Source organism: Heterodontus francisci, chromosome 6 (assembly GCF_036365525.1).
Source record: "Heterodontus francisci isolate sHetFra1 chromosome 6, sHetFra1.hap1, whole genome shotgun sequence".
Lineage (NCBI taxonomy): Eukaryota > Metazoa > Chordata > Chondrichthyes > Heterodontiformes > Heterodontidae > Heterodontus > Heterodontus francisci.
The window spans coordinates 6,812,003-6,838,530 of record NC_090376.1 but is presented as its reverse complement, the minus strand read 5'-3'; the positions used below and the strand labels follow the sequence as shown (position 1 = coordinate 6,838,530).

The window sequence follows — 26,528 nt, the reverse complement described above, 5'->3', positions numbered from 1 at the left end:
GCAGAAACTGAAGAATTTAGATTGGGGGCGGCTGTTTGAGGGTAAATCAACATCTGACATGTGGGAGTCTTTCAAATGTCAGTTGATGAAAATCCAGGACCGGCATGTTCCTGTGAGGAAGAAGGATAAGTTTGGCAAGTTTCGGGAACCTTGGATAATTTTATTTATTTTTTTATTTATTTTTTTTTTTAATTTTTATTCCATGATACAGCACTGAAACAGGCCCTTTGGCCCACCGAGTCTGTGCCAACCAACAACCACCTATTTATACTAACCCTACAGTAATCCCATATTCCCTATCACCTCCCTACACTAGGGGCAATTTACAACGGCCAATTTACCTATCACCTGCAAGTCTTTTGGATGTGGGAGGAAACCGGAGCACCCAGCGAAAACCTACGCAGACACAGGGAGAACTTGCAAACTCCACACAGGCAGTAACCAGAATCGAACCCAGGTCCCTGGAGCTGTGAGGCTGCGGTGCTAACCACTGCGCCACTGTGCCGCCCAACGCCACTGTGAGCCGAGTCAAAAAGAAAAAGGAAGCATTCGAAAGGGCTGGAAGGCTAGGAACAAACGAATCTCTTGAGGAATATAAAGACAGTAGAAAGGAACTTAAGCAAGGAGTCAGGAGGGCTAAAAGGGGTCATGAAAATTAATTGGCAAACAGGATTAAGGATAAGCCCAAGGCTTTTTATACATATATAAACAGCAAGAGGGTAACTAGGGAAAGGGTTGGCCTGCTCAAGGACAGAGAAGGGAATCTATGTGTGGAGCCAGAGGAATTGGGCGAGGTACTAAATGAGTACTTTGCATCAGTATTCACCAAAAAGAAGGACTTGGTGGATGATGAGCCTAGGGAAGGGAGTGTAGATAGTCTCAGTCATCTCATTATCAAAAAGGAGGAGGTGTTGGGTGTCTTGCAAAGCATTAAGGTAGATAAGTCCCCAGGGCCTGATGGGATCTACCCCAGAATACTGAGGGAGGCAAGGGAAGAAATTGCTGGGGCCTTGACAGAAATCTTTGCATCCTCATTGGCTGCAGGTGAGGTCCCAGAGGACTGGAGAATAGCCAATGTTGTTCCTTTGTTTAAGAAGGGTGGCAAGGATAATCCAGGAAATTATAGGCCGGTGAGTCTTACATCAGTGGTAGGGAAATTATTAGAGAGGATTCTTCGGGACAGGATTTACTCCCATTTGGAAACAAAAAAACTTATTAGCGAGAGGCAGCATTGTTTTGTCTCACTAATTTGATTGAGTTTTTTGAGGAAGTGACAAAATTATTGATGAAGGAAGGGCAGTGGATGTTCTCTATATGGACTTCAGTAAAGCCTTTGACAAGGTCCCTCATGGCAGACTGGTACAAAAGGTGAAGTCACATGGGATCAGAGGTGAGCTTGCAAGATGGATACAGAACTGGCTCAGTCATAGAAGACAGAGGGTAGCAGTGGAAGGGTGCTTTTCTGAATGGAGGGATGTGACTGGTGGTGTTCCGCAGGGATCAGTGCTGGGACCTTTGCTGTTTGTAGTGTATATATAAATGATTTGGAGGAAAATGTAGCTGGTCTGATTAGTAAGTTTGCGGACGACACAAAGGTTGGTGGAGTTGCGGATAGTGATGAGGATTGTCAGAGGATACAGCAGGATATAGATCGGTTGGAGACTTGGGCGTAGAAATGGCAGATGGAGTTTAATCCGGACAAATGTGAGGTAATTCATTTTGGAAGGTCTAATGCAGGTGGGAAGTATACAGTAAATGGCAGAACCCTTAGGAGTATTGACAGGCAGAGAGATCTGGGCGTACAGGTCCACAGGTCACTGAAAGTGGCAACGCAGGTGGATAAGGTAGTCAAGAAGGCATACGGCATGCTTGCCTTCATCGGTCAGGGCATAGAGTATAAAAATTAGCAAGTCATGCTGCAGCTGTACAGAACTTTAGTTAGGCCACACTTAGAATATTGCGTGCAATTCTGGTCGCCACACTACCAGAAGGACGTGGAGGCTTTGGAGAGGGTACAGAAGAGGTTTACCAGGATGTTGCCTGGTCTGGAGGGCATTAGCTATGAGGAGAGGTTGGATAAACTCGGATTGTTTTCACTGGAACGACGGAGGTGGAGGGGTGACATGATAGAGGTTTACAAAGTTATGAGCGGCATGGACAGAGTGGATAGTCAGAAGCTTTTTCCCAGGGTGGAAGAGTCAGTTACTAGGGGACATAGGTTTAAGGTGCAAGGGGCAAAGTTTAGAGGGGATGTGTGAGGCAAGTTCTTTACACAGAGGGTGGTGAGTGCCTGGAACCTGCTGCCGGGGGAAGTGGTGGAAGCAGGTACGATAATGACGTTTAAGAGGCATCTTGACAAATACATGAATAGGATGGGAATAGAGGGATACGGTCCCCAGAAGTGCAGAAGGTTTTAGTTTAGGCAGGCATCAAGATCGGCGCAGGCTTGGAGGGCCGAATGGCCTGTTCCTGTGCTGTACTGTTCTTTGTTCTTTGTTTGTTGTTCTTGTTGACCAGGATTGATGCAATGATTGACCAAATAGCCTTCTCTTAATTCCTGCTCTTTAACTCAGTTCTGATGGAAATAGAACAAGTTGTTTCAGAGTAATTCAATCAGACATCAGATCAATTTAAAGGAAGTAAGAAAGGTATTTTCCTATTTTGGAAAAAAACCCTACAACAGGCATGGCTGGAATAATAATTCAGTAACATTTATAATGTGCTGTTCTATTAAAGACTGTGCTTTCAGCTTGAGAGGGGATGAATATAATATTTTCCAATGTTTTGAGCTGAGATTCCAAGTCACTGAGCTGCTTCTGCAAATAGTACTTGATGTGCAAGGTGCTTCTGAAATGATTCTTTTCACCTGCCAACCAGACAGATTGTTTTCCAATCAGCTCTGACTTGATGCTGAGGTGCCCTGTCTGTATATGTCTGTCTGTATTGCTCTCCCTAACAGTGACGCCTGAGAGAACTGTTACTGAGCTGCCGCTGTCTGTGTGTGCGTGTCTGTATCACTGTCACTAATAGTGAGGCCTGAGAGAACTGTTACTGAACTACCCTACCTATCTGTGTGGTTGGCTGTCTGTAATACTGAGGCTTGAAAGGACTTGTTTCCTTTGCAGATCAGCTTCCAACTACATAGTCGTTTATTTATGGCACAGAAGGAGGCCATTCGGCCCATTGAGTCCACGCCAGCTCTCCACGGAGCTATGCTGTCAGTCCCATTCCCCGGCTCGATCCCCATAGCCCTGCAAGTCTATTTCCCTCGGGTAGCCATCCAGCTTCCTCTTGAAGTCATTGATCATCTCCGCTTCCACCACTCTTGAGGGCAGCGAGTTCCAGGTCATTACCACCCACTGCATAAAAAAGTGCTTCTTCATATTCCCCCTGCATCTTCTGCCCAAAACTTTCAATCTGTGTCCCCTAGTCCTTGCACCATTTGTTAATGGGAACAGTTTTTCCTTGTTTAACTTATCTAAGCCTGTCATAATCTTGCACACCTCTGTCAAACCTCACCTCAATTTCCTTTGTTCTACATATCTGTGCCGTCACTAAGACTGCCAATTTCCACCTCCATAGCATCACCCTACTCCGTCCCTGCCTCAGCTCATCTTCTGAAACCCTCATCCTTGCCTTTGTTGCCTTTAGGCTCGACTATTTCAATGCGTTCCTAGCAGCATTCCACATTCTCGTCTCCAAAACTCGCTGTCTGTGCCCTAATTTGCACCAAGTTCCGTTCACCTATCACCCCCGCGCTTGTTCAGCATCTCGATTTTAAAATTCACATCTTCATTTTCAAATTCCTCAATGGCCTCTCCCCTCCCCATCTCTGTCATTCCACCAGTTCTGCAATGCTCCGACATCTCTGCATTTCTCCAGTTTTGGCCTGTTGAGCATCCTGATTTTAATTGTTCTATCATTGACATTTGTGCCCTCAGCTGCCTGGACCCTAAGCTCTGGAATTCCCTCACTAAGCCTTTCTATCTTTCTTTCCACTTTAAGACGCTCCTTAAAACCTACTTCTGGGTAAACTTTTGGTCATTTGCCCTAATATCACCTTATGTGTCTCGGAGTCAAATTTTGTTTGCTAACACTCCTGTGAACTCTTTGGGGTGTCTTACTATGTTGAAGGCGCTAGGTAAATACAGGATGTTACAGAATTGTCTGTCTGTCTTGTCCATCATTGTCACTAGAGTGAGATCAGTATTGTGAGCACCACCTTTAAGAGGGCAGCCAGCACACTGTATGTGCCAGGAACTGGTGTTGCATTATTAAAAAAATCCACTTCTCCCACAGTCAGTCACATGGGAACAATCGAATTCAGGAGCAGCTAACACTTTCTGTACTCTGGGCCTTGTGAACTGCCACCAGATTCACCAGCTGTGCTACTGACCAGTTGTAAAGGAAAAGAAAGTTTTGCATTTATCTATCACCTTTAATGACTTTAGGACGTCCCAAAGTGCTTTACAACCAATGAAATATTTTTGACGTGTAGTCTCTGTTGTAATGTAGGAAACATTGCAGGCAGTTAGCACAATGTAAGGTCTCGCTAACAGCCATGAAATAACCCGTTTTAGTTGGTTGAGGAATAAATTTTGGCCAGGACGCTGGGGAGACCTGCCCTGTTCTTAGGCGATCCCATGGCCACTATTTGATATCCACTTGAGGGGGCAGACAGAGCCTCAGCTTAATGACCCTCTCAGAGTGTGCAGCGCTCCCTCAGTGCTGTACTGGGTATGATGGCCTAGATTATGTGCTCAAGTATCTGGACTTGACTGAGAGATGAGAATGCTACCCAGCGAGCCACAGCTGAAGTCCCAGTTGGCAGTACACTGTACCATGTAAACAGGGAGCTGGTCACCACCACTGTTCCAAAACAGGCGTACCATTGTGAGTGTGGCAGGAGAGCGATGCAGAAAATGTCAACGAAGCCACATGCACGAGGTGCCTGCGCTCCTGGGAGAGTGTGAGCATAGGAGAGCAAGAGAGAGAGTGCAAGTGAAGGTGGGAGATTGAAAGAAAGTTTGAAAGAGCGCAGGAGAATGTAGATGCGTGCAGGTGATTGTGAGGGAGTGCAAGTGAATAAAACATCTTTAGATATAAATGCATGCAAATAAATGCATGGGCTCAGTGAACCTATTGTTTAGAAAAAGTAATAAAATAAAACCGGTTGAGATTATGTAATCCGCAGCAGCTCCTGCACCTGTTTATACTAGAAACCCTAAGTTGAAACGGCTCCGACAGGCTGTGGTGATCTGAGGTGGGGTGCGGGGAGATAGGGAAGTGGAGGTAGATGACAGCTATATTAGAAACAGCAGCCAAGTGATCTGTCAGTGAATGCTGCTCCATGACACTCCCATGGCACCCATTAGCCCACACATGATGGAAATGTATTCCTATCTGCCTGACTGAGGGCCATCAGCAACTGGAATCATTGGGCAGCCTCACAAGTGTCCTTGTTGCTGCTGCTTGAGCTGCGAACTGCACTGAGGTTGCAGTTTTCCCTCAGCGCCCATCATCATCATCAGTACTGCAGGCCCCACACCATGTCAGTGGAATGAGTATAAATCACGTCAAACGGGGGCCAATGTCCCAGCAATTTTAACACGTCTCAAATTGCCCTGAAGCATGGCTTTTAAAAAAAAAATTGACAAGTATTTTGTTGTTTCTCAACTAATTCCTCATTCTGGGTTTCGCAAAAAAATTCAACTACTTTCCCCTTGCCGCCTTCACATACGAACATACGAATTAGGAGCAGAAGTAGGCCATTCAGCCACTCGAGCCTGCTCCACCATTCAATAAGATCATGGCTGAACTGCTTGCGTTTCGAATTCCACACTCCCATCTTCCCCCGATAACCCTTGATTTCCTTGCCTAACAAGAATCTATCTACCTCCGCGTTAAAAATATTCAATGATCCTGCCTCCACACCTTTGAGGCAGAGAGTTCCAAAGTCGCACAACCCTCTGAGAGAAAAAATATCTGCTGATCTCTGTCCAAAAAGCGTGACCCCTAATTTTAAAACAGTGCCCCCTAGTTCTGGACTCACCCACAAGAGGAAACATCCTTTCCACATCCACCTTGTCAAGACCGTTCAGGATCTTGTAAACCTCAATCAAGTCTCCCCTCACTCTTCTAAATTCCACTGAAAACAAGCCCAGTCTGTCATACCTTTCCTCATTCCTCTGAACCCTTTCCAACACATAAATATCCTTCCTTAAATAAGGAGACCAAAACTGCACACAGTATTCCAGATGTGCTTTCACCAGTGCCCTTTATAACTGAAGCATAACATCCTTACTTTTATTTTCAATGCCTCTCGTAATAAAGGACAGCATTCCATTAGCCTTCTTTATTACCTGCTGTACCTGCATACTAACTTCTTGTGACTCATGCACTAGAACAACTCGATCCCTCTGCACCTCGGAATTCTGCAGACGTTCTCCGTTTAAGTAATACTCTGCTTTTTAATTCTTTCTGCCAAAGTGAACAACTTCACATTTCACACATTAAACTCCATCTGCCAAATTTTTGCCCACTCACTCAACCTATCTATATCGGTCTGCAACCTCCTTATATCTTCTTCACAACATACTTTCCTAGCTATCTTTGTGTCATCTGCATATTTAGCTACCATGCCATCGCTCCCCTCATCTAAGTCATTGATATAAATTGTAAAAAGTTGAGGCCCCAGCACAGATGGCTGCAGGGCTCCACTCGTCACATCCTGCCAATCAGAAAAGTACTCATTTATGCATACTGTCTGTTTTCTGCCAGACAGCCAAACTTCTATCCATGCTAATATGTTACCTGCTACACCATGAGCTCCTACTTTGCGCAATAACCTTTTATGTGGCACCTTGTCAAATGCCTTCTGGAAATCCAAGTACAGTATGTCAACAGGTTCCCCTTTATCCACAGCACATGTCACTCCTTCAAAGAACTCCAATAAATTGGTTAAACATGATTTCCCTTTCACAAAATCATGTTGACTATTCCCAATTACCTTGAGTTTTTCTCTGTGCTCAGCTGCAACCTCCTTAATGATCGATTCTAACACTTTCCCCATGACAGACGTCAAGTTAAGTGGCCTGTTTTTTGTCTCAACCCCCCACCCCCACCCTTCTTGAATAGAGGGGTTATATTTACTACTTTCCAGTCTGATAGAACCTCTCCAGAATCTAGCGAATTTTGAAAAATTAACACTAATGCATCTACTACCTCATTAGTCACCTCTTTTAAGACGCTAGGATGAAGTCCATCAGGACCCAGGGACTTGTCAGCCCACAGTTGGTCCATCAGTTTGGTCAGTACCTCTTCCCTGATGATTTCACCAAGTTCCTCTCTTCCTTCCACCTCCTGGATTTACAGGTTTTGATGGAATGTTTTTGTATCCTCTATAGTGAAGACAGAAGCAAAATATTTGTTCATTGCATCCACTATTTCCTTATTATCTACTATTAGCTCCTCATTCTCACTCGCTAGTGGACCAACACTCCCTTTACTTTTTTCCTTTCCTCACCCACTTTTCTTTCATCCTTTCCTTTCCTATAGATGCTGGCGCAGAGAAAAGTACAGTTCCCCAGTCTCTCTCCCTCTCCCTCTCTCGCTCTCTCTCTCACACACACAATCACACATTCTGTCTCTCTCTCACCTTGACACAGTGGTAGCACTTGCAAAGCTGTGAACTCGAACCCTGTTCCAGCAACAAGTCACTTTTTTCTTTAATAAAAGCAAAATACTGTAGATGTTGGAAATCTGAAATAAAAACAAAAAGTGGTGGAAATACTCAGCAGGTCAGGCAGCATCTGTGGAGAGAGAAGCAGAATTAACGTTTCAGGTCTGTGACCTTTCATTAGAACTGGCAAAGGTTAGAAAAGAATTGGGTTTTAAGCAAGTGAAGGGAGGGGTTGGTGGGGAAGAGAACCTTTCTTGGTGCTTTTCCAAAATCCTTTCACTGACCAGAAATTGACCCTCATAATCCAAGCTGACATTCCCAGTTTTCCAGTGCTGCGGGAATGTTGCAGTGTCAGAGGTGCCATATTTCAGAAATTGCATGATGATTCTCCCAGGGAGTCAGGGCGGTTACTCAGGGAGAGTGATTGAGATTGCACAGGGGGAGTAAAGTTCACTAGCCCACATTATGTAATGTTATTCACCCTCAGAATCTTTTATATCCACCTGTGAGGGAAAGCAGTATCTTGATTCAGCGCTTCTTCCAAAAGAGGGCACCTCCCTCAGCGCAGCACTTCCTCCGTACAGCCCCTCAAATGGTGAAGTGCTCCATCAGTGCTGACCCTCTGACAGTGCAACATTCTCTCTGTACTGACCCCTCCGACAGTGCACAGCTCCCTCTGTACTGACCCCTCCGACAGTGCACAGCTCCCTCTGTACTGACCCCTCCGACAGCGCACAGCTCCCTCTGTACTGACCCCTCCGACAGCGCACAAGTCCCTCTGTACTGACCCCTCCGACAGTGCACAGCTCCCTCTGCACTGACCCCTCCGACAGTGCACAGCTCCCTCTGTACTGACCCCTCCGACAGTTCACAGCTCCCTCTGTACTCCCTCTGTACTCCCTCATGACTCAGTTGGGACTGTCAGTCTGGTTTATATGTTCAAGTCTCTGGAGTGGAGCCCATGACCTCCTGACTCAGAAGTGAGAGTGACTCCCACTGTGCAATTGCCGACACTCATCAGTTTTGCCTGTGATGCCTGCCGTAGTGGACTAATCCACCAACATCCACGGTCTGACTGATGGCCACTTAGAAAAGTTAGCTGGGCACAACCAGACCCTTGGAACTGTACCCCAGTAAGAGTTAGTACCGTCAGAAATGAAGAGATGAACAGAGAGGTACTGAGCATAAAATACAACTTTACGTAGAGAGTTAAAACATTGTGAAGGATGTTGATAGGGTAAATGTAGACAAGATATTTTTCTTTTATGAGGGAGTCCAGAAATAGAAGTCATAACTATTGTAGTCATTAATAAATATTTTCTCCCTGTGTACTCTATCAAAACCCCTTAAAATTTTGAAATTTTGAAAACTTATACTAACTATCCTCTTAGTCTTCTCTGCTGTAAAGAGAACAACACAGCTTCTCTCATTTCTCCACATCAATATAAAATAGTCACTAATAAATCCAATTGGGAATTCAGGAGAAACTTCTTTCCCCAGAGAGTGGGGAGAATGTGGAACTCGCTACCACAGGGAGTAGTTGTGGCAGATCGTATAGATACATTTAAGGGCAATCTAGATAAATATATGAGGGAGAAAGGAATAGAAGGATATGGTCAGATGAAGTAAGGTGGGAGGAGGCTCGTGTGGAACTTCAACGCTGGCACAGATCTGATAGGTCGAATGGCCTGTTTCTGTGCAATTCTATGAAAAACATTAAACTTTTAAGTCCATCTGTTCTCTCCAATTTAAGTCATTCAAATTCTGAACTAAATGTCAGCGAGGAGTCGGGACAGAAGCATCACACCACACCAGTGTTTACTTACAAGGACAAATTGTTTCAGTAACAATGAATGAGCCTGGTCACATTCTGCTTAATAAGATTTTGACTGGGGCACATGACAGACGAGGTCTGCCTGAAGTGACATGGATAAACCCCCTGTGAACATGTCCCTGTCCCAGCCCCTCTCTCACCCAGCACCGCCAGGCAGCACTTGCTTTTTCTTTTGTCTTTGCATTATTTTATTTGCTATTTCATGCAGACCCCTCCATCAATCAGTGTCTGCACCACACCCCCCCCCCCCCCACCCTTAAAACCAGCTGCAAATGGTTCGAACCATCAGGCCTGTGTTAATTGGCTAAAGCTTGATGAATGGGCTGGGCACAAATCTGTCACAGGTGGTGTCTGGACACATTAGACGGGAGGGTTTATGGAGAGACTGCAGGATCCTAATCAAATTTGGGGGGAAATTTGCTTTCTGCCTTAAGCAGGCCAGTATCGACCATTTCAAGACACAGCAGCCCCTTTGTCTGCACATAACATGAACTGCACAGTATTCTTTTCTGTATCCCACTGATCCCTCATTTGTTTTTCAAGACATTTTATGAAGTGATGCTATTATCATTCCCCGTTGCTTAGGGATGCCAACTCTTAAGGGATAGAAAAAGGCAAGTGCAGGACATAAACGCCAGCGTAGATCATTTCAGTTGAATAACCTGTTTCTGTGCTGTAGATTCTATGTAACTGTGGTTGGACATGTTCCTGGTGGTTTGATCGCATGACATCTTGATCACTTATTCGCAATTTACAAATCTTATAATGGTTGGGTCCCCCTCTAATTGGGTGTCTTTGGTTGCCGGTTTCGGCCAGCACCCGTCACGTGAGATGTTCAAAGAACAAGGGGGCTACTCATGGCCAGGCAAAGGAAGTCCACAGACCTGAACCACAAGGGGTAAAGCTCTACGTTTCTCCCATGTTGCTAGCTGCATGGCCCAGGCGATGCATCTTCCACTGCAGGAGATTCCTGGACAGTCCAGGGGCAGCCCATGTTGACAGGCCAAAATGAGGTTTGATAGGACAATCGCTAAAGAAGAAACCAACAAGTTGTATTCGTATCGTCCCCTTCATGCAGAACATCTGAGTGTGATAATGAGAGAGAGGGAGGATGCCCAACAGGAGATGAAACCAGCAAAAATTAAAGAAAGAAAAACTTATATTAATATGGTGCCTTTCATGACCTCAGCCATCCTTCATAACAACTTGCAATAATATAGTGCCTTTAACATAGTAAATATGTGCGAAGGTGCTTCACAGGAGTAATTATCAAATAAAATTTGATACTGAGCCACATAAGAAGACATTAGGACAGGTGACCAAAAGCTTGGTCAAGGAGGTTGGTTTTGAGGAGGGTCTTCGAGAAGAGGGATGAGGAGAGCTTGGGGCCTAGTCAGCTAAAGGCATGGCTGCCAATGGTGGGAAATTAGGAATGCGCATGAAGTCAGAATTGGAGGAATTCTCAGAGGGTTGTATAGCTGGGGGAGGTTACAGAGGTGGGATGGGGGAAATTAGGCTCTAATTTTATAAATGAATTATAGCTACTGTTCCTACCCCTTCCCTTGGTGTCTTGCCGCTGCACTCCTTTCTCTTCTGAGTCAGGGAAGGTAATTCCAATCTTTCTGTTGGAACTGACTCCCAGGGGCATTGCTGGATTCGGGAGCACGCTGAACGGGAACCTGTAGTTTGGAATGGGTAACAGAAAAATCAGTGTGAGAGAGCATAATCTCATATCCTGAACATCAAGTGAATTTGATTGGGGTTTTCCTTCCCAATTATTAGTGAATTCTTGTAAAAACAGATCATTGCCATCAGAGCCCTTAGAGGGAAGAGTCTAACCATCCTTCATTGTGGGAGACATGCCACAAGGGGTCATTAAAAAGACTAAGGAATAGATTTGCAGCTTGCCTCCCAGGAGCTAAACAGGCACTGTGAAATACTCATTCTAGAAACTGCCTGATTTTCACTTTCATTTAAATCATTAGAACATACGAATTAGGAGTAGGAGTAGGCCACTTAGCCCCTCGAGCCTGCTCCGCCATTCAATAAGATCATGGCTGATCTGAATGTAACTTCAACTCCACATTCCTGCCTATCCCCGATAACCTTCCACCCCCTTGCTTATCTAGAATCTATCTAGCTCTGCCTTAAGAATATTCAAAGACTCTGCTTCCACCATCTTTTGAGGAAGAGAGTTCTGAAGACTCACGATCCTCTAAGAGCAAAAGTTTCTCCTCATCTCGGACTTAAATGGGCGACCCCTTATTTTTAAATAGTGACCCCTAGTTCTAGATTTTCCCACAAGGGGAAACATCCTTTCCACATCCACCCTGTCAACATCCCTCAGGATCTTATATGTTTCAATCAAGTCACCTCTCTTCTAAACTCCAACGGATACAAGCCTAGCCTGTCCAATCTTTCCTCATAAGACAACCCGCCCATCCCAGGTATTAGTCTGGAGAACCTTCTCTGAACTGCTTCCAACGCATTTACATCCTTTCTTAAATAAGGAGACCAATATTGTACACAGTACTTCAGATGTGGTCTCACCAATGCCCTGTATAACTGAAGCATAACCTTCTTACTTTTGTATTCAATTTTCCTCACAATAAACGATAACATTCTATTAGCTTTCCTAATTACTTGCTGTACCCGCGTACTAACCTTTTGTGATTTATGCACTAGGACACCCAGATCCCTCTGCATCTCAGAGCTCTGCAATCTCTCACTATTTAGATAATATGCTTTTTTATTCTTCCTGCTGAAATGGACAATTTCCCACTTTCCCACATTATACTCCATTTGACCACTTTCTTTGCCCACTCACTTAACTTATCTATATCCCTTTGTAGCCTCCTTAAGTCCTCTTCACAACTTACTTTCCTACCTATCTTTGTGTCATTTTAAATTTAGCAACCATACCTTCGGTCCCTTCATCCAAGACATTTATATAAATTGTAAAAAGTTGAGGCTCCAGCACTGATTCCTGTGGCACACCACTCGTTACATCTTGCCAACCAGAAAATGACCCATTTATTCTTACTCTCTGTTTCTTGTTAGCTAGCCAGTATTCTATCCATGCCAATATGTTACCCCCTACACCGTGAGCTTTTATTTTCCTCAATAACCTTTGATGTGGCACCTTATCAAATGCCTTTTCGAAATCTAAGTACAGTACATCCACCAGTTCCCCTTTATCCACAGCACACGTTAATTCTTCCAAGAACGCCAATAAATTGGTTAAACATGATTTCCCTTTCACAAAACTATGTTGACTCTGCCTGATTACCTTGAATTTTTCTAAATGTCCTGCTATAACGTCTTTAATAATAGCTTCTAACATTTTCCCTATTACAGATGTTAAATTAACTGGCCTGTAGTTTCCTGCTTTCTGTCTCCCTCCCTTTTCGAATAAGGGCATTACATTCACTATTTTCCAATCTAATGGAATCTTCCCTGAATCTAGGGAATTTTGGAAAATTAAAATCAGTGCATCAACTATCTCACTAGTCCCTTCTTTTAACACCCTAGGGTGAATTTCATCAGGACCAGGGACTTGTCAGCCCGCAGCTCCAACAATTTGTTTAGTACCACTTCCCTGGTGATTGTAATTTTCTTGAGTTCCTCCCTCCCTTCCATTTCCTGATTTACAGCAATTTCTGGGATGTTACTTGTATCCTCTATGGTGAAGACTGATGCAAAGTACCTGTTAAATTTATCTACCATCTCCTTATTTTCTGTTATTAATTCCCCAGGTTCACTTTCTATTGGACCAACACTCACCTTGTTAACTCTTTTCTTTTTTAAACATCTATAGAAATTCACTATCTGTTTTTATATTTCTAGCTAGCTTTCTCTCGTACTCTAATTTTTCCCTCATTAATCTTTTCGTCATTCTTTGCTGTTTTTAATATTCTGTCCAATCTTCTGACCTGCCACCCATCTTTGTGCAATGATATGCTTTTTTAATAGGTTTGATACTATCTTTAACTTTTTCGTTACCCACAGATGATGGAATTTTTCTTTCTCGTTGGAATGTAATCTATTCTGTGTATTCTGAAATATCCTCTTAAATATCTGCCACTGTATCTCTATTGACCTATCCCTTAACCTAATTTGCCAGTTCACTTTAGCTAGCTCTGCTTTCATGCCCTCATAATTGCCCTTAGTTAAGTTTGAAATACTAGTCTTAGACCCTCTCTTCTCTTCCTAAAACTGAATGTAAAATTCAATCATATGATGATCACTGCTGCCGAGGGATGCCTTCACTGAGGTCATTAATTAATCCTATCTCGTTGCACAATACCAGGTCTAGTATAACCTGCTCTCTGGTTGGCTCCAGGACATGCTGTTCTTAAAAAAAAAATTATCCCGAAAACATTCTATGAACTCTTCATCTATGCTACCTTTGCCCGTCAGATTTTTCCAGTCTATATGTAGATTAAAATCCCCCATGATTATCAACTTACCTTTCTGACAAACTCCCATTATTTCTTCCTTTATACCCTCTACTACCATGTGGTTACTTTTCCGGGGCCTGTACACCAGTCCCACAAGTGACTTCTTGCCTTTATCATTTCTCATCTCTACCCAAATTGCTTCTACATCCTGGTTTCTTGAAGTTAGGTCATCCCTCCCTGTTGTGCTAATACCATCATTAATTAACAGAGCCACCCCTCCACCTTTTCCTAGCGTCCTGTCCTTCCTAAATATCTAGACACAATTTCAAAATAAGGGGGAAGCCACTTCAGACAGAAATGAGGAGAAATTTCTTTACTCAGATGTTTGTGAATCTTTGGAATTCTCTACCTGGAGGGCTGTAGAAGCTCAGTCATTGAGTATGTTTAAAGTAGAGATTGACAGATTTCAAAATACCAATGACATAAAGGGATATGGGGATAGTGTGGGAAAAAGGCATTGAAGTGGATGATCAGTATTGAATTGAATTGAATGGCGAAGCAGGCTTGATGGGCAGAATGGCCTATTCCTGATCCTATGTTCCTGTGTTCCTAATGTCCTGTACCCTTCAATATTTAGGTCCCAGTCTATGTCATCTTGCAACCATGTCTCTGTACTGACTATCAGATCGTACTTATTTATTTCTATATGTGCTATCAGTTCATCTGCTTAGTTTTGAATGCTACATGCATTCAGATATAGAGCCTTTAGTTTTGTCCTTTTATTATTTTTGTAACTTCTAGCCTTATCTGCTGACTTACTCTTAGATTTGTACTCTCTATCCCTTCCTGTCATGGTCTGTTTATCTTTTCCCATTTTAATACCTTTCTCTCTTGCCTTGTCTCTACTCTTTGATTTACCACCTCTTCCCAAATTTGATCCCTTACTCTCACTATTTAGTTTAAAACTCTCTGTACTTCCTAGTTATGCAGCTCGCTAGAACACTGGTCCCAGGCAGTTCAAGTGTAGACCGTCCCACCGGTACAGCCCTCACTTTCCCCAGTACTGGTGCCAATGCTTCACGAACTGGAACCCATTTCTACCACACCAGTCTTTGAGCCATGCATTCATTTCTCTAATCTTATTTGCCCTATGCCAATTGGCACATGGTTCAGGTAATAATCTAGAGATCATTACCTTTTGAGGTTCTGCTTTGTAATTTAGACCCTAGCTGCTCATACTCCCTCAGCAGAACCTCTTTCCTAGTTCTACCTATGTCGTTGGCACCTACATGGACTACTGGATCCTCCCCTTCTGACTGCAAGTTCCTCTCCAGCCCTGAGCAGATGTCCCGAACCCTGGCACCGGGCAGGCAACACAGCTGTCTGGACTCTCTCTCTCGGCTGCAGAGAACACTGTCTATCCCCCTGACTATCCTATCCCCTACTACCACTACATTCCTATTTACTCCCCTCGCTTGAATGGGTTCCTATACCACGGTGCCATGGTCAGTTCGCTCATCTATCTTGCAGCCCTCGCTGTCATCCATATAGGTTGTGAGAACCTTGAACCTGTTGTTGCTGTGAAATTCTGTCATTCTGTTACTCGGCCGCTCCTAGGATGGGAGTTAATTTAGGCTCACATTTAAAGGGGTGAGGTACCAGAAGGCTGCAAAACCGTATCCCAGGAAAGGAGGAGAAGAGAGGACGGGGAAGGGGACGGTAGAGGAGGGTTACGCTGAAGGTAGCCCTTTAAGGATTGACCGAGCTGCTGGCATTTCACTTGTCGTGCCAGCACACTTTGATTCCTTTCTACAATAACAGTGACTTGTTCGAGGGCAGTAAGACGATCTAGAATGAATTGCTACATTACTGGTGCAATAAGGAGAGGCAAAAGCCAATTTCTGCTGCCTTGCTTTTTGGCGACTGCCCCCGTATTGATCCTAGTAAAGTAATACATTGTATTTATGAGAATCAATATCTAGCTAACTTCACACTCTGAAACCTTTCATCAGACCCCAGGAGAAGACCAATAAAGTAAAATATGTTTTAGTAGTCCCAGCAATGGAGTGACCTCAAGCTACCTGATCCAGCTTCACGACCTCAGAGCTGACACCTTTCCAATAGGGGTTTATCACCTGTGGTGTCAGCCTTGGCACAGTGGGTAACTCTCGCCTCTCAGTCAGAAAGTTGTACATTCAAGTCCCTACTTCAGGGATTTTAGCAGAAAAGCCAGACTAAAACCCTGCGTGCCAGTGCTGAGGGAGAGCAGCGCTGTTGTCTTTTGGATGAGCCGTTAAACCGAGGCTCCATCTGCCCTCTCTCTCAGGTGGATGCAAAAGATTCCACGGCTACTATTTCGAAGAAGAGCAGGGGAGTTCTACCCAACGTCCTGGCCAATATTTATTCCTCACCCGACATCACTAAAGCAAATTATCTGGTCATTATCATATTGCTGTTAGTGGGAGCTTGCTGTGCACAAATTGTCTGCTGCTTTTCCAACATTACAACAGTGACGTCATTAACTGTAAAGCACTTTATAGCATCCTGTCATTGTGAAAGGTGCTATATAAATGCAAGTCTTTCTTCCTATATACAGTGATAGATATAAAAAGTTGCCACATTCTTTTGTTTTATTTCTTGCTCTGTCCTTCCTGTTCCAGCAGTGCTGCCTTTCTTTGGGATACAATTTCAACAGGCCCCTGGACCCCTATTCTTGTCTTGAGACTCCTTGGTTAAGCTCAGTCACGAGCCCCACCTTTCAGTGGAGGTTTTGAATTTAAAATTCTCATCCTCATGTTGAAATTTCCTTGGCCTCGCCCCTCCCTATCTGTGTAACCTCCTCCAGTCCCACAACCCCAAGATATCTGCACTCCTCCAATTCTGGCCTCTCATCCATCCCTGATTTCCTTTCCTTCACCATTGGCGGCTGTACCTTCAGCTACTGAGGCCCTAAGCTCTGCAGTTCCCTCCCTAAATCTCACTGCCTCTGTACCTCGCTCTCCTTTAAGATGCTCCTTAAAGTCTATCTGTGTGACTGATCTTTTGGTTACCTGTATCGATATCTCCTTACGTGGTTTGGTTTCAAATTTTTTAAGGCGCTATATAAATGCAAGTTGTTGAGATTATGGGCTAGGAGCTGGAAGCCTAGCTGCTGATTCTTCTCCCCCAGCATGTGGGTACTGAGGCTAACTATAGTGCCTCAACTGATGCCTCAGCTGGCGCTGGCTTTCAGCGTACAATCTGGGACCCTGTGATCTATTTGGATCAGTGCTATGCCTTTTGGTGAGCTCAAACTATAAAATGAACCTACGAACATACGAATGAGGAGCAGGAGTAGGCTACTCGGCCCCTCGAGCTTGCTCCGCCATTCAACAAGATCATGGCTGATCTGATTGTAACCTCAACTCCACATTCCCGCCTACCCCCGTTAACCTTTCACCTCCTTGCTTGTCAAGAATCTATCTGCCTCTGACTTAAAAATATTTAAAGACTCTGCTTCCACTGCCTTTTGAGGAAGAGTTCCAAATATGCACGACCCTCTGAGAGAAAAAATTTCTCCTCATCTCTGTCTTAAATGGGCGACCCCTTATTTTTAAATAGCGATCCCTAGTTCTAGATTCTCCCACAAGAGGAAACATCCTTTCCACATCCACCTTGTCAAGACCCCTCAGGATCTTGTATGTTTCATTCAAGTCGCCTCTCACTCTTCTAAACTCCAGCAGATACAAGCCTAGCCTGTCCAACCTTTCCTCATAAGACAACCCACCCTTCCAGGTATTAGTCTAGTAAACCTTCTCTAAACTGCTTCCAACGAAATTACGTCCTTCCTTAAGTAAGGAGACCAATACTGTACATGGTACTCCAGATAGTCTCACAAATGCCCTGTATAGCTGAAGCATAACCTCCCTACATTTGTATTCAATTCCCTTCACAATATTAGCTTTCCTAGTTACTTGCTGTACCTGCATACCAATCTTTTGCGATTCATGCACTAGGACACCCAGATCCCTCTGCATCTCAGAGCTCTGCAATCTCTCACCATTTAAATTATATGCTTCTTTTTTATTCTTCCTGCCAAAATGGACAATTTCGCATTTTCCCACATTATACCCCATTTGCCAGATTTGTTCCCACTCACTTAACCTATCTATATCCCTTTGTAGCCTCTTTTTGTCTTCTTCACAACATCCTTTCCTATCGATGCAAAATACCTGTTCAATTCATCTGCCGTCAACTTGCATTTATATAGCACCTATCAATAAGTTCGTGAGGGAGAAAGGAACAGATGTTGATAGGGTGAGATGAAAACAGGTAGGAGGAGGCTTGTGTGGAGCATAAATGCTGGCATGAACCAGTTGGGCTGAATAGCCTGTTTCTGATCTGTAGACACTCGGTAGATCAGGAAGTCTCAAAGCTCCTGCAGCTAATGCAATACGTTTGAAGTGTACTCACTGTTGTAATGTGAAGTACTAGAACAGCAAAAGAACTTGGATTGATTCTAGCACGATTCACACCTGCGTTAGTACAGTAGCAGTGCCAAACTGCTTTGGAGGCATTGAGTCATTTGTGAAGTGCGGACCTGTTAGTTTTTAGGCAAACAGGGCAGTCAACATAGCAAAAACTACAGATCAGTTAATCTGATTTTCTTTCTGGTGGTGTTGGTTGAGGGAGGAATATTGGGCAGGGGACTGGGAGATCACCCGTGCTCCTCACTGACTATTGTCACAAGATCTTTCAATATTCACCACCTGAACAGACCCCTTATTTTTAAATTGCTATCCCTAGTTCTAGATTCTCCCACAAGAGGAAACGTCCTTTCCACATCCACCCTGTCAAGACCCCTCAGGGGTCAATTTAATTTAATTTGTAGTTCAATTTAATGTCTCATCTGAAAGACAGCCCCTCTAAAGTGCAGGGCTCCCTCAGTACAGTGCAGCACTCCCTCAGTACTGCAGGAGTTTTGGTCTGGATAGCACGTTCCACTCTGGAGTGGGCTTTGAACCCACGACCTTCTGACTGAGAGGCAAGAGTATTACCCAGTGAACCATGGCTGACACCTGTAGCGGGAGGAGTACCCTGACAGCAATGGGATGGCGGATTGCTTATTTCTGACCTTGAGCGTAAATTTTGTCTTCAAGGCATTTTTGCAGGGGCTTCCTCCTTGCACCTCATTGTTGTGAGAAAGAGGGGTGACTGTTCAATTCCTTTGTGCAATATTCGTGAAGCTAAATATTACATTTACACACTCAAAAGTCTTACAAATGATCGCGACATATGCACAAAAGAATGAAAGTGAATATAAAAAGGATTCTATCCTCTGGTACATTTGGAAAGATTAAGGACTGACATAAATTTATCATAGTAATCCAATCAAGTCCCTATTATTCAAGCATTTCGGTTTTTCGAAATCTGATTTAGCGTGCACAGTCAGTCAGGGTGGAACAGAGTCACCCTGAACTTGTGCTTTTGTCCTTCCCTTCCAAGAAAGAAAGAAAGAAAGAAAGAAAGAAAGAAAATGTCAAAAGATTTTATTTTATTATTAATTTCCACTTTAGCAGGTCGTGGCCAGTGTTCTGTGTGCGTGTGCGCCCTTTCCTTCAGCCCCCCCAACTCCCGCCCAGCGATTGCTGTCGATTCGGTTTCCTTGGCAACGCTGAGTGCGTGCCTCGGCAGACACCACGCCGTTTATCCGCATAACTGTGAGGGCAGGCTCACGAGATCCATACAAACTCAATTTGTCTCCTCCTGGGCCCTGCTCCTTAATGAAATCTCTGATGGACTAATGGTTGCTGGTGCCTTTTGCGTGGGATGAAGCCGGTATAACATCGTGTATACTTAGTGATAATTGTAGGGGGCGGTGGGAGGAGGAATCGATTTTATATATATTTTCTTCCCTCTCTCATTCGTTCTTCTCTTTTTTTTTTTCTAAATGCAGCCATCCGAAGAAAGGAGAATGGTTGGGCGGATGAAGAGCACCCACTAGTTTTCCTCTTCCTCGGGTCGTCTGGAATTGGTAATTGTTAAATTAAATGACGCTGAAGCCATTTGCAGGCTGACGGAGAAAGCTCTTCTGATTAGTGCCCCAGCCGCTGCAGAAAGAAAGGAAAATTAACCAGAAGCTTTAACCCCTTCACCGCCACATACTTTAGACCCAGTTAAGATGTTTCCACTTATGGTTGGTGTTCAGTTCCAAGGGGCCGTGAATGATACACCACAGAAGGAGACCATTTGGCCTGTTCAGCCTGTACCACTCTTTGAAATTAGTTTAACTCTCCCCTGCTTTTTCTCCAAAGCCCTGCATGTGTTTCCTTGTCAAGTATTTATCCAGTTCCCTTTTGAAAGTTACTATTGAATCTGCTTCCACCGCCCTTTCAGACAGAGCATTCCAGATCACAACAACTCACTACTTATAAAAAAAAAAAATTCTCCTCGTTGACCCTCTGGTTCTTTTGCTAATTATCTTAAATCAGTGTCCTGTGGTTACCGGCCCTCCTGCCACTGGAAACAGTTTCTCCTTGTTTAATCTATTAAAACCCCTCATAATTATGGACTCCTCTATTAAATCTCCCGCTAAGTTTCTCTGCTGTAAAGCTTCTCTAGTGTCTCAACATCAAGTTAAAATAGCTACTAATAAATCCAGCAGGGAATTCGGGAGAAAATTCTTCACCCAGAGAGTGCTGAAAATGTGGAACTTGCTACCACAAGGAGTGGCTGAGAAGAAAAACATAATTCCGTTTAACAGGAAGGAAGAAAAGCATGAGAGAGAAAGGAATAGAAGGATACGTTAAGGGGGTGAGATGAAGTAAAGTAGGAGGAGGCTCATGTGGAGCACACACAGCAGCACACACCATGCAGGTTGAATGGCCTGTTTCTGTGCTGTAGATTCTGTGTAATTCTATTCACACCTTAGATTCGGAAAAGTTTCTTCAATCAGGGACGAGGGGACATCACGGTCAGGGCGGACATTGTGCGGGGAATTCAGCAATGTCAATCTGAATCACTAAACCAAATTAAGATGCTCGCAAATGTTGTGCTGCATTGCTGCCTCTCCATGCTCAGTTTTTAAACCTACTGGCACGGACTATTTTTAGGATCCACAGGTGCTGATATCTCTAGAAATTTGTCCTCAGCATGTTTAATGGGGCAGTGTAGAGGGAGCTTTACTCTTTTTCCAAACCATTTTTTTTTTGATGGGGACAGTGTAGAGGGAGCTTTCCTCTGTATCTAACCCCATTTTTTTAAGGTGGCCTTTATACCCCAGGCCCCTTTTATATATTTTATGTCGAGTGGGCCATTATTCCTCAGGCCCCCTTTGTATATACATATTTTTAAAATAACTTTATTAAATCGAATAAACAAACAAAAAACTCAAATTAAAATGCCATTCTCGGCGTCGACGATGCACTCCAGCCCCTGCGGTGCCCACCGGTCGCGGAAGGCCTCAAGGGTACCGGCGGACACCGCATGCTCCTTCTCCAGGGACACCCGGCGTGCACGTAACCGTGGAAGAGGGGCATGCATCAGGGAAGACGGACCTCCCAACGGCTTGCAGCCTGGACCTGTGAATTGTCACCTTGGCCAGGCCCAGGAGCAGACCGACGAGGAGATCCTCCTCCCGGCCCACGCCCCTCCGCACCGGGTGCCCAAAGATCAGGAGCGTGGGGCTGAAGTGCAGCCAAAACCTGAGGAGCAGTCCCTTTAAATACGCAAACAGGGGCTGCAACCTCGCACACTCCATATATACGTGGAACACGGCTGCAGAAATTACAGGCGGCTTGGGAGTCTGTGACCGTACTTAAAAGTCTATTGCACGGGACTGCCCTGTGCAGCACCCGCCACCCCAGGTCCCTGATGTAAAGGTGGAGGACTCCTGTGTAGAAAGACCTCCATCAGGGTTTCCCCTCACCGCCAGATGGCAACGCGGACCGCCAGGGCGTTTCCGGCCGGCTGACGAGGGCGAGGAAATGGAGAGTGTACAGGAGTAGCCCGTACAGGAAACCCCTCCGCGCCGATTGGAATGGCACGGACGGCATTTCCGAGAGGCGGCTCGGGTTGTGCGGGACAGGCTCCCGAGGAGGGTTTCAGGGCCAGGGTCCGATGAGCAGTTCCGGCCGAGCGAACGTCAGCTCGGCTGGGAGAGCTCTGCGCTTCCAAGCCCCCTTGTCACCCACAGTGAGGGGTGTCACGGGGGCTTCGGCTACTCCTCCGCCCGCCAGTCCATCCCCGGAGTCGGCCACCCGGACAGCCGAGGCACTCTCCTCTGCCGGCGGGGGAGCGCCCTGACTGGAGGCGACCATGTTCCAGACTCTGAATAGATCCCGATAAATGACAGGCAACACCCTCAGAGAGGCACGGCTAATGTTTGCCGCTGGGAGCTCTGTGTCGTCATGAAGGCAGTGACACTGGCGAAAAAAATAAGTGGCCAGCGCACACCATCTGGGAGGATGCTCAAAGTACAGGTATCTGCAGGGTCTGAAGGCGGAGAGTCGCAACCTGGGTGCGGACGCACACCAGCGACTGGCCGCGCCCCTCCCCCCACCTTGATCGGGAGACTCAGGACTGCGGCAGAGACCCAGTGTTTCCTCTTCTCCCAGAAGAAATCGACAAGTTTCTTCTGGATCCTGGTGGCAAATGCAGGGGGCGGGGCCAAAATGACCAACCAGTATCACAGCATTGAGGCCACCAGTTGGTTTATGACCAGTGCTCGGCCCCTGTAGGAAAGCACTCGGAGCAGTCCTGTCCAGCGCCCCAGCCGAGTGGTGACTTTCGCCTCCAACTCCTGCCAGTTTGCCGGCCAGGTTTCCTCAGCGGGGCGAAGGTGGACTCCCAGATAGAGGAGGTGCGTGGAGCTCCATGCAAAAGGTGTCAACTCCTCCAGCAGGGAATCCACCCACCACTGACCTACCAGGAGACCGAAACATTTCTCCCAATTGATCCTCGCGGAGGACGCGGCAGAAAAGGTCTGCTGACAGTCGTGCATCCTCTGCAAGTCAACGGGATCTGTGACCGCAAGGAATATGTCGTCGGCATAAGCCGAGAGGACGACCCGCATGGCCGGCTCGCGTAGAGCCAATCCCGTGAACCACCTGCGAAGCAGGCACGGGAACGGCTCCACGTAGATGGTGTACAATTGGCCGGACATGGGGCATCCCTGACCACTCCTTTCCCAAAGCGAAGGAGCGCCGTCAAGGACCCGTTAACCTTGACTAGACACTCTGCGGCGGTGTATAAAAGTCGGACCGGGGCCACAAAATGCGGCCCAAGTCCGAAAGCGCGCAGAGTCCCGAAAAGGTATTCGTGATACCCCTGTAGTGTCTCCCACCCGCCCTCCTCCTCTAACCAAAAAAAAGGACTCGGTGGTATGTAGATAAGGTAAGGTTTTTTCTATTTCTCTTTTTTTTTTATCGTGTGATTGGTAAAAAACTTTTCGTTCCTTTTTCATTTAACTAAGTTTAAGCTTAAGATTAAAAATGGCAGGAGATCTCAGACCCGTGACATGCTCCTCTTGCTCAATGTGGGAGCTCAGGGACATGGCTGATGTCCCTGACTCCTTCACGTGCAGGAAGTGTGTCCAGCTGCAGCTCTTGTTAGACCGCATGACGGCTCTGGAGCTGCGGATGGACTCACTTTGGAGCATCCGCGATGCTGAGGAGGTCGTGGATAGCACGTTTAGTGAATTGGTCACACCGCAGATTAGGATTGCTGAGGGAGAAAGGGAATGGGTGACCAAAAGGCAGAGAAAGAGCAGGAAGGCAGCGCAGGTGTCCCCTGCGGTCATCTCCCTCCACAACAGGTATACCGTTTTGGATACTGTTGAGGGAGATGGCTCACCAGGGGAAGGCAGCAGTAGCCAGGTTCATGGCACCGTGGCTGGCTCTGCTGTTCAGAAGGGCGGGAAAAAGAGTGGAAGGGCTATAGTCATAGGGGATTCGATTGTAAGGGGAGTAGATAGGCGGTTCTGTGGTGGAAAACGAGACTCCCGAATGGTATGTTGCCTCCCAGGTGCACGGGTCAGGGATGTCTCAGATCGGCTGCAGAACATTCTAAAGGGGGAGGGTGAACAGCCAGTTGTCGTTGTGCACATGGGCACCAATGATGTAGGTAAAAAACGGGATGAGGTCCTACAAGCAGAATTTAGGGAGTTAGGAGCCAAGTTAAAAAGTAGGACCTCAGAGGTAGTAATCTCAGGATTGCTACCAGTGCCACGTGATAGAGTAGAAATGAAAGAATAATCAGGATGAATGCGTGGCTTGAGAGATGGTGCAGGAGGGAGGGGTTCAGATTTTTGGGACTTTGGGACCGGTTCTGGGGGAGGTGGGACTATTACAAATAGGACGGTCTACACATGGGCCGGACTGGAACCAATGTCCTTGGGGGTGCTTTTGCTAATGCTGTTGGGGAGGGTTTAAACTAATGTGGCAGGGGGATGGGAACCAAATGAGGTCAGTGGAGAGTAAGGATGTAGTAACTAAAGCCTGTAAGGAACTAGATAATGAAGTCAGCGTGACTAAGGGAAAGAGTAGGCAGGGAGCAGATGATGAAAGCAAAGGGACTGGTGGTCTGAGGTGTATTTGTTTTAATGCAAGAAGTGTAGTAGGTAAGGCAGATGAACTTAGGGCTTGGATTAGTACCTGGGAGTATGATGTTATTGCTATTACTGAGACTTGGTTAAGGGAAGGGCATGATTGGCAACTAAATATCCCAGGATACCGATGCTTCAGGCGGGATAGAGAGGGAGGTAAAAGGGGTGGAGGAGTTGCATTACTGGTCAAAGGGGATATCACAGCTGTGCTGAAGGAAGGCACTATGGAGGACTCGAGCTGTGAGGCAATATGGGCAGAACTCAGAAATAGGAAGGGTGCGGTAACAATGTTGGGGCTGTACTACAGGCCTCCCAACAGCGAGCGTGAGATAGAGGTACAAATATGTAAACAGATTATGGAAAGCTGTAGGAGCAACAGGGTGGTGGTGATAGGAGATTTTAATTTTCCCAACATTGACTGGGATTCACTTAATGTTAGAGGTCTAGATGGAGCAGAATTTGTAAGGAGCATCCAGGAGGGTTTTCTAGAGCAGTATGTAAATAGTCCAACTCAGGAAGGGGCCATACTGGACCTGGTGTTGGGGAATGAGCCGGGCCAGGTGGTTGACGTTTCAGTAGGGGACTACTTTGGGAATAGTGATCACAATTCCGTAAGTTTTAGAATACTCATGGACAAAGACGAGAGTGGTCCTAAAGGAAGAGTGCTAAATTGGGGGAAGGCCAACTGTACCAAAATTCAGCAGGAGCTGGGGAATGTAGATTGGGAGCAGCTGTTTGAAGGTAAATCCACTTTTGATATGTGGGAGGCTTTTAAAGAGAGGTTGATTAGCGTGCAGGAGAGACATGTTCCTGTGAAAATGAGGGGTAGAAATGGCAAGATTAGGGAACCATGGATGACAGGTGAAATTGTGAGACTAGCTAAGAGGAAAAAGGAAGCACACATAAGGTCTCGGCGGCTGAAGAAAGACGAAGCTTTGAAAGAATATCGGGATTGTAGGCGCAATCTGAAGCGAGGAATTAAGAGGGCTAAAAGAGGTCATGAAATATCTTTAGCAAACAGGGTTAAGGAAAATCCCAAAGCCTTTTATTCATATATAAGGAGCAAGAGGGTAACTAGAGAAAGGATTGGCCCACTCAAGGACAAAGAAGGAAAGTTATGCGTGGAGTCAGAGAAAATGGGTGAGATTCTAAACGAGTACTTTGCATCGGTATTCACTGAGGAGAGGGACATGACGGATGTTGAGGTTAGGGACAGATGTTTGATTACTCTAGGTCAAGTCGGCATAAGGAGGGAGGAAGTGTTGGGTATTCTAAAAGGCATTAAGGTGGACAAGTCCCCAGGTCCGGATGGGATCTATCCCAGGTTACTGTGGGAAGCGAGAGAGGAAATAGTTGGGGCCTTAACAGATATCTTTGCAACATCCTTAAACACGGGTGAGGTCCCGGAGGACTGGAGAATTGCTAATGTTGTCCCCTTGCTTAAGAAGGGTAGCAGGGAAAATCCAGGTAATTATAGACCGGTGAGCCTGACGTCAGTGGTAGGGAAGCTGCTGGAGAAGATGCTGGAGAAGATACTGAGTGATAGGATCTATTCCCATCTGGAAGAAAATGGGCTTATCAGTGATAGGCAACATGGTTTTGTGCAGGGAAGGTCATGTCTTACCAACTTAATAGAATTCTTTGAGGAAGTGACAAAGTTGATTGATGAGGGAAGGGCTGTAGATGTCATATACATGGACTTCAGTAAGGCGTTTGATAAGGTTCCCCATGGTAGGCTGATGGAGAAAGTGAAGGCGCATGGGGTCCAAGGTGTGCTAGCTAGATGGATAAAGAACTGGCTGGGCAACAGGAGACAGAGAGTAGCAGTGGAAGGGAGTTTCTCAAAATGGAGACGTGTGACCAGTGGTGTTCCACAGGGATCTGTGCTGGGACCACTGTTGTTTGTGATATACATAAATGATTTGGAGGAAAGTATAGGTAGTCTGATTAGCAAGTTTGCAGACGACACTAAGATTGGTGGAGTAGCAGATAGTGAAGGGGACTGTCAGAGAATACAGCAGAATATAGATA

At 45.5% G+C, this 26,528-nt stretch overlaps 1 protein-coding gene across 1 annotated transcript in view; it reads left to right on the top strand.

The window, feature by feature from the left end:
- Positions 1–26,528, top strand: part of clpb (ClpB family mitochondrial disaggregase) — a 145,243-nt gene that overhangs the window by 73,922 nt on the left and 44,793 nt on the right. The window contains exon 8 of the mRNA XM_068033039.1: positions 19,851–19,928. Within this exon, the coding sequence (XP_067889140.1) occupies positions 19,851–19,928 (78 nt within the window). The remainder of the gene's footprint in view (positions 1–19,850; positions 19,929–26,528) is intronic.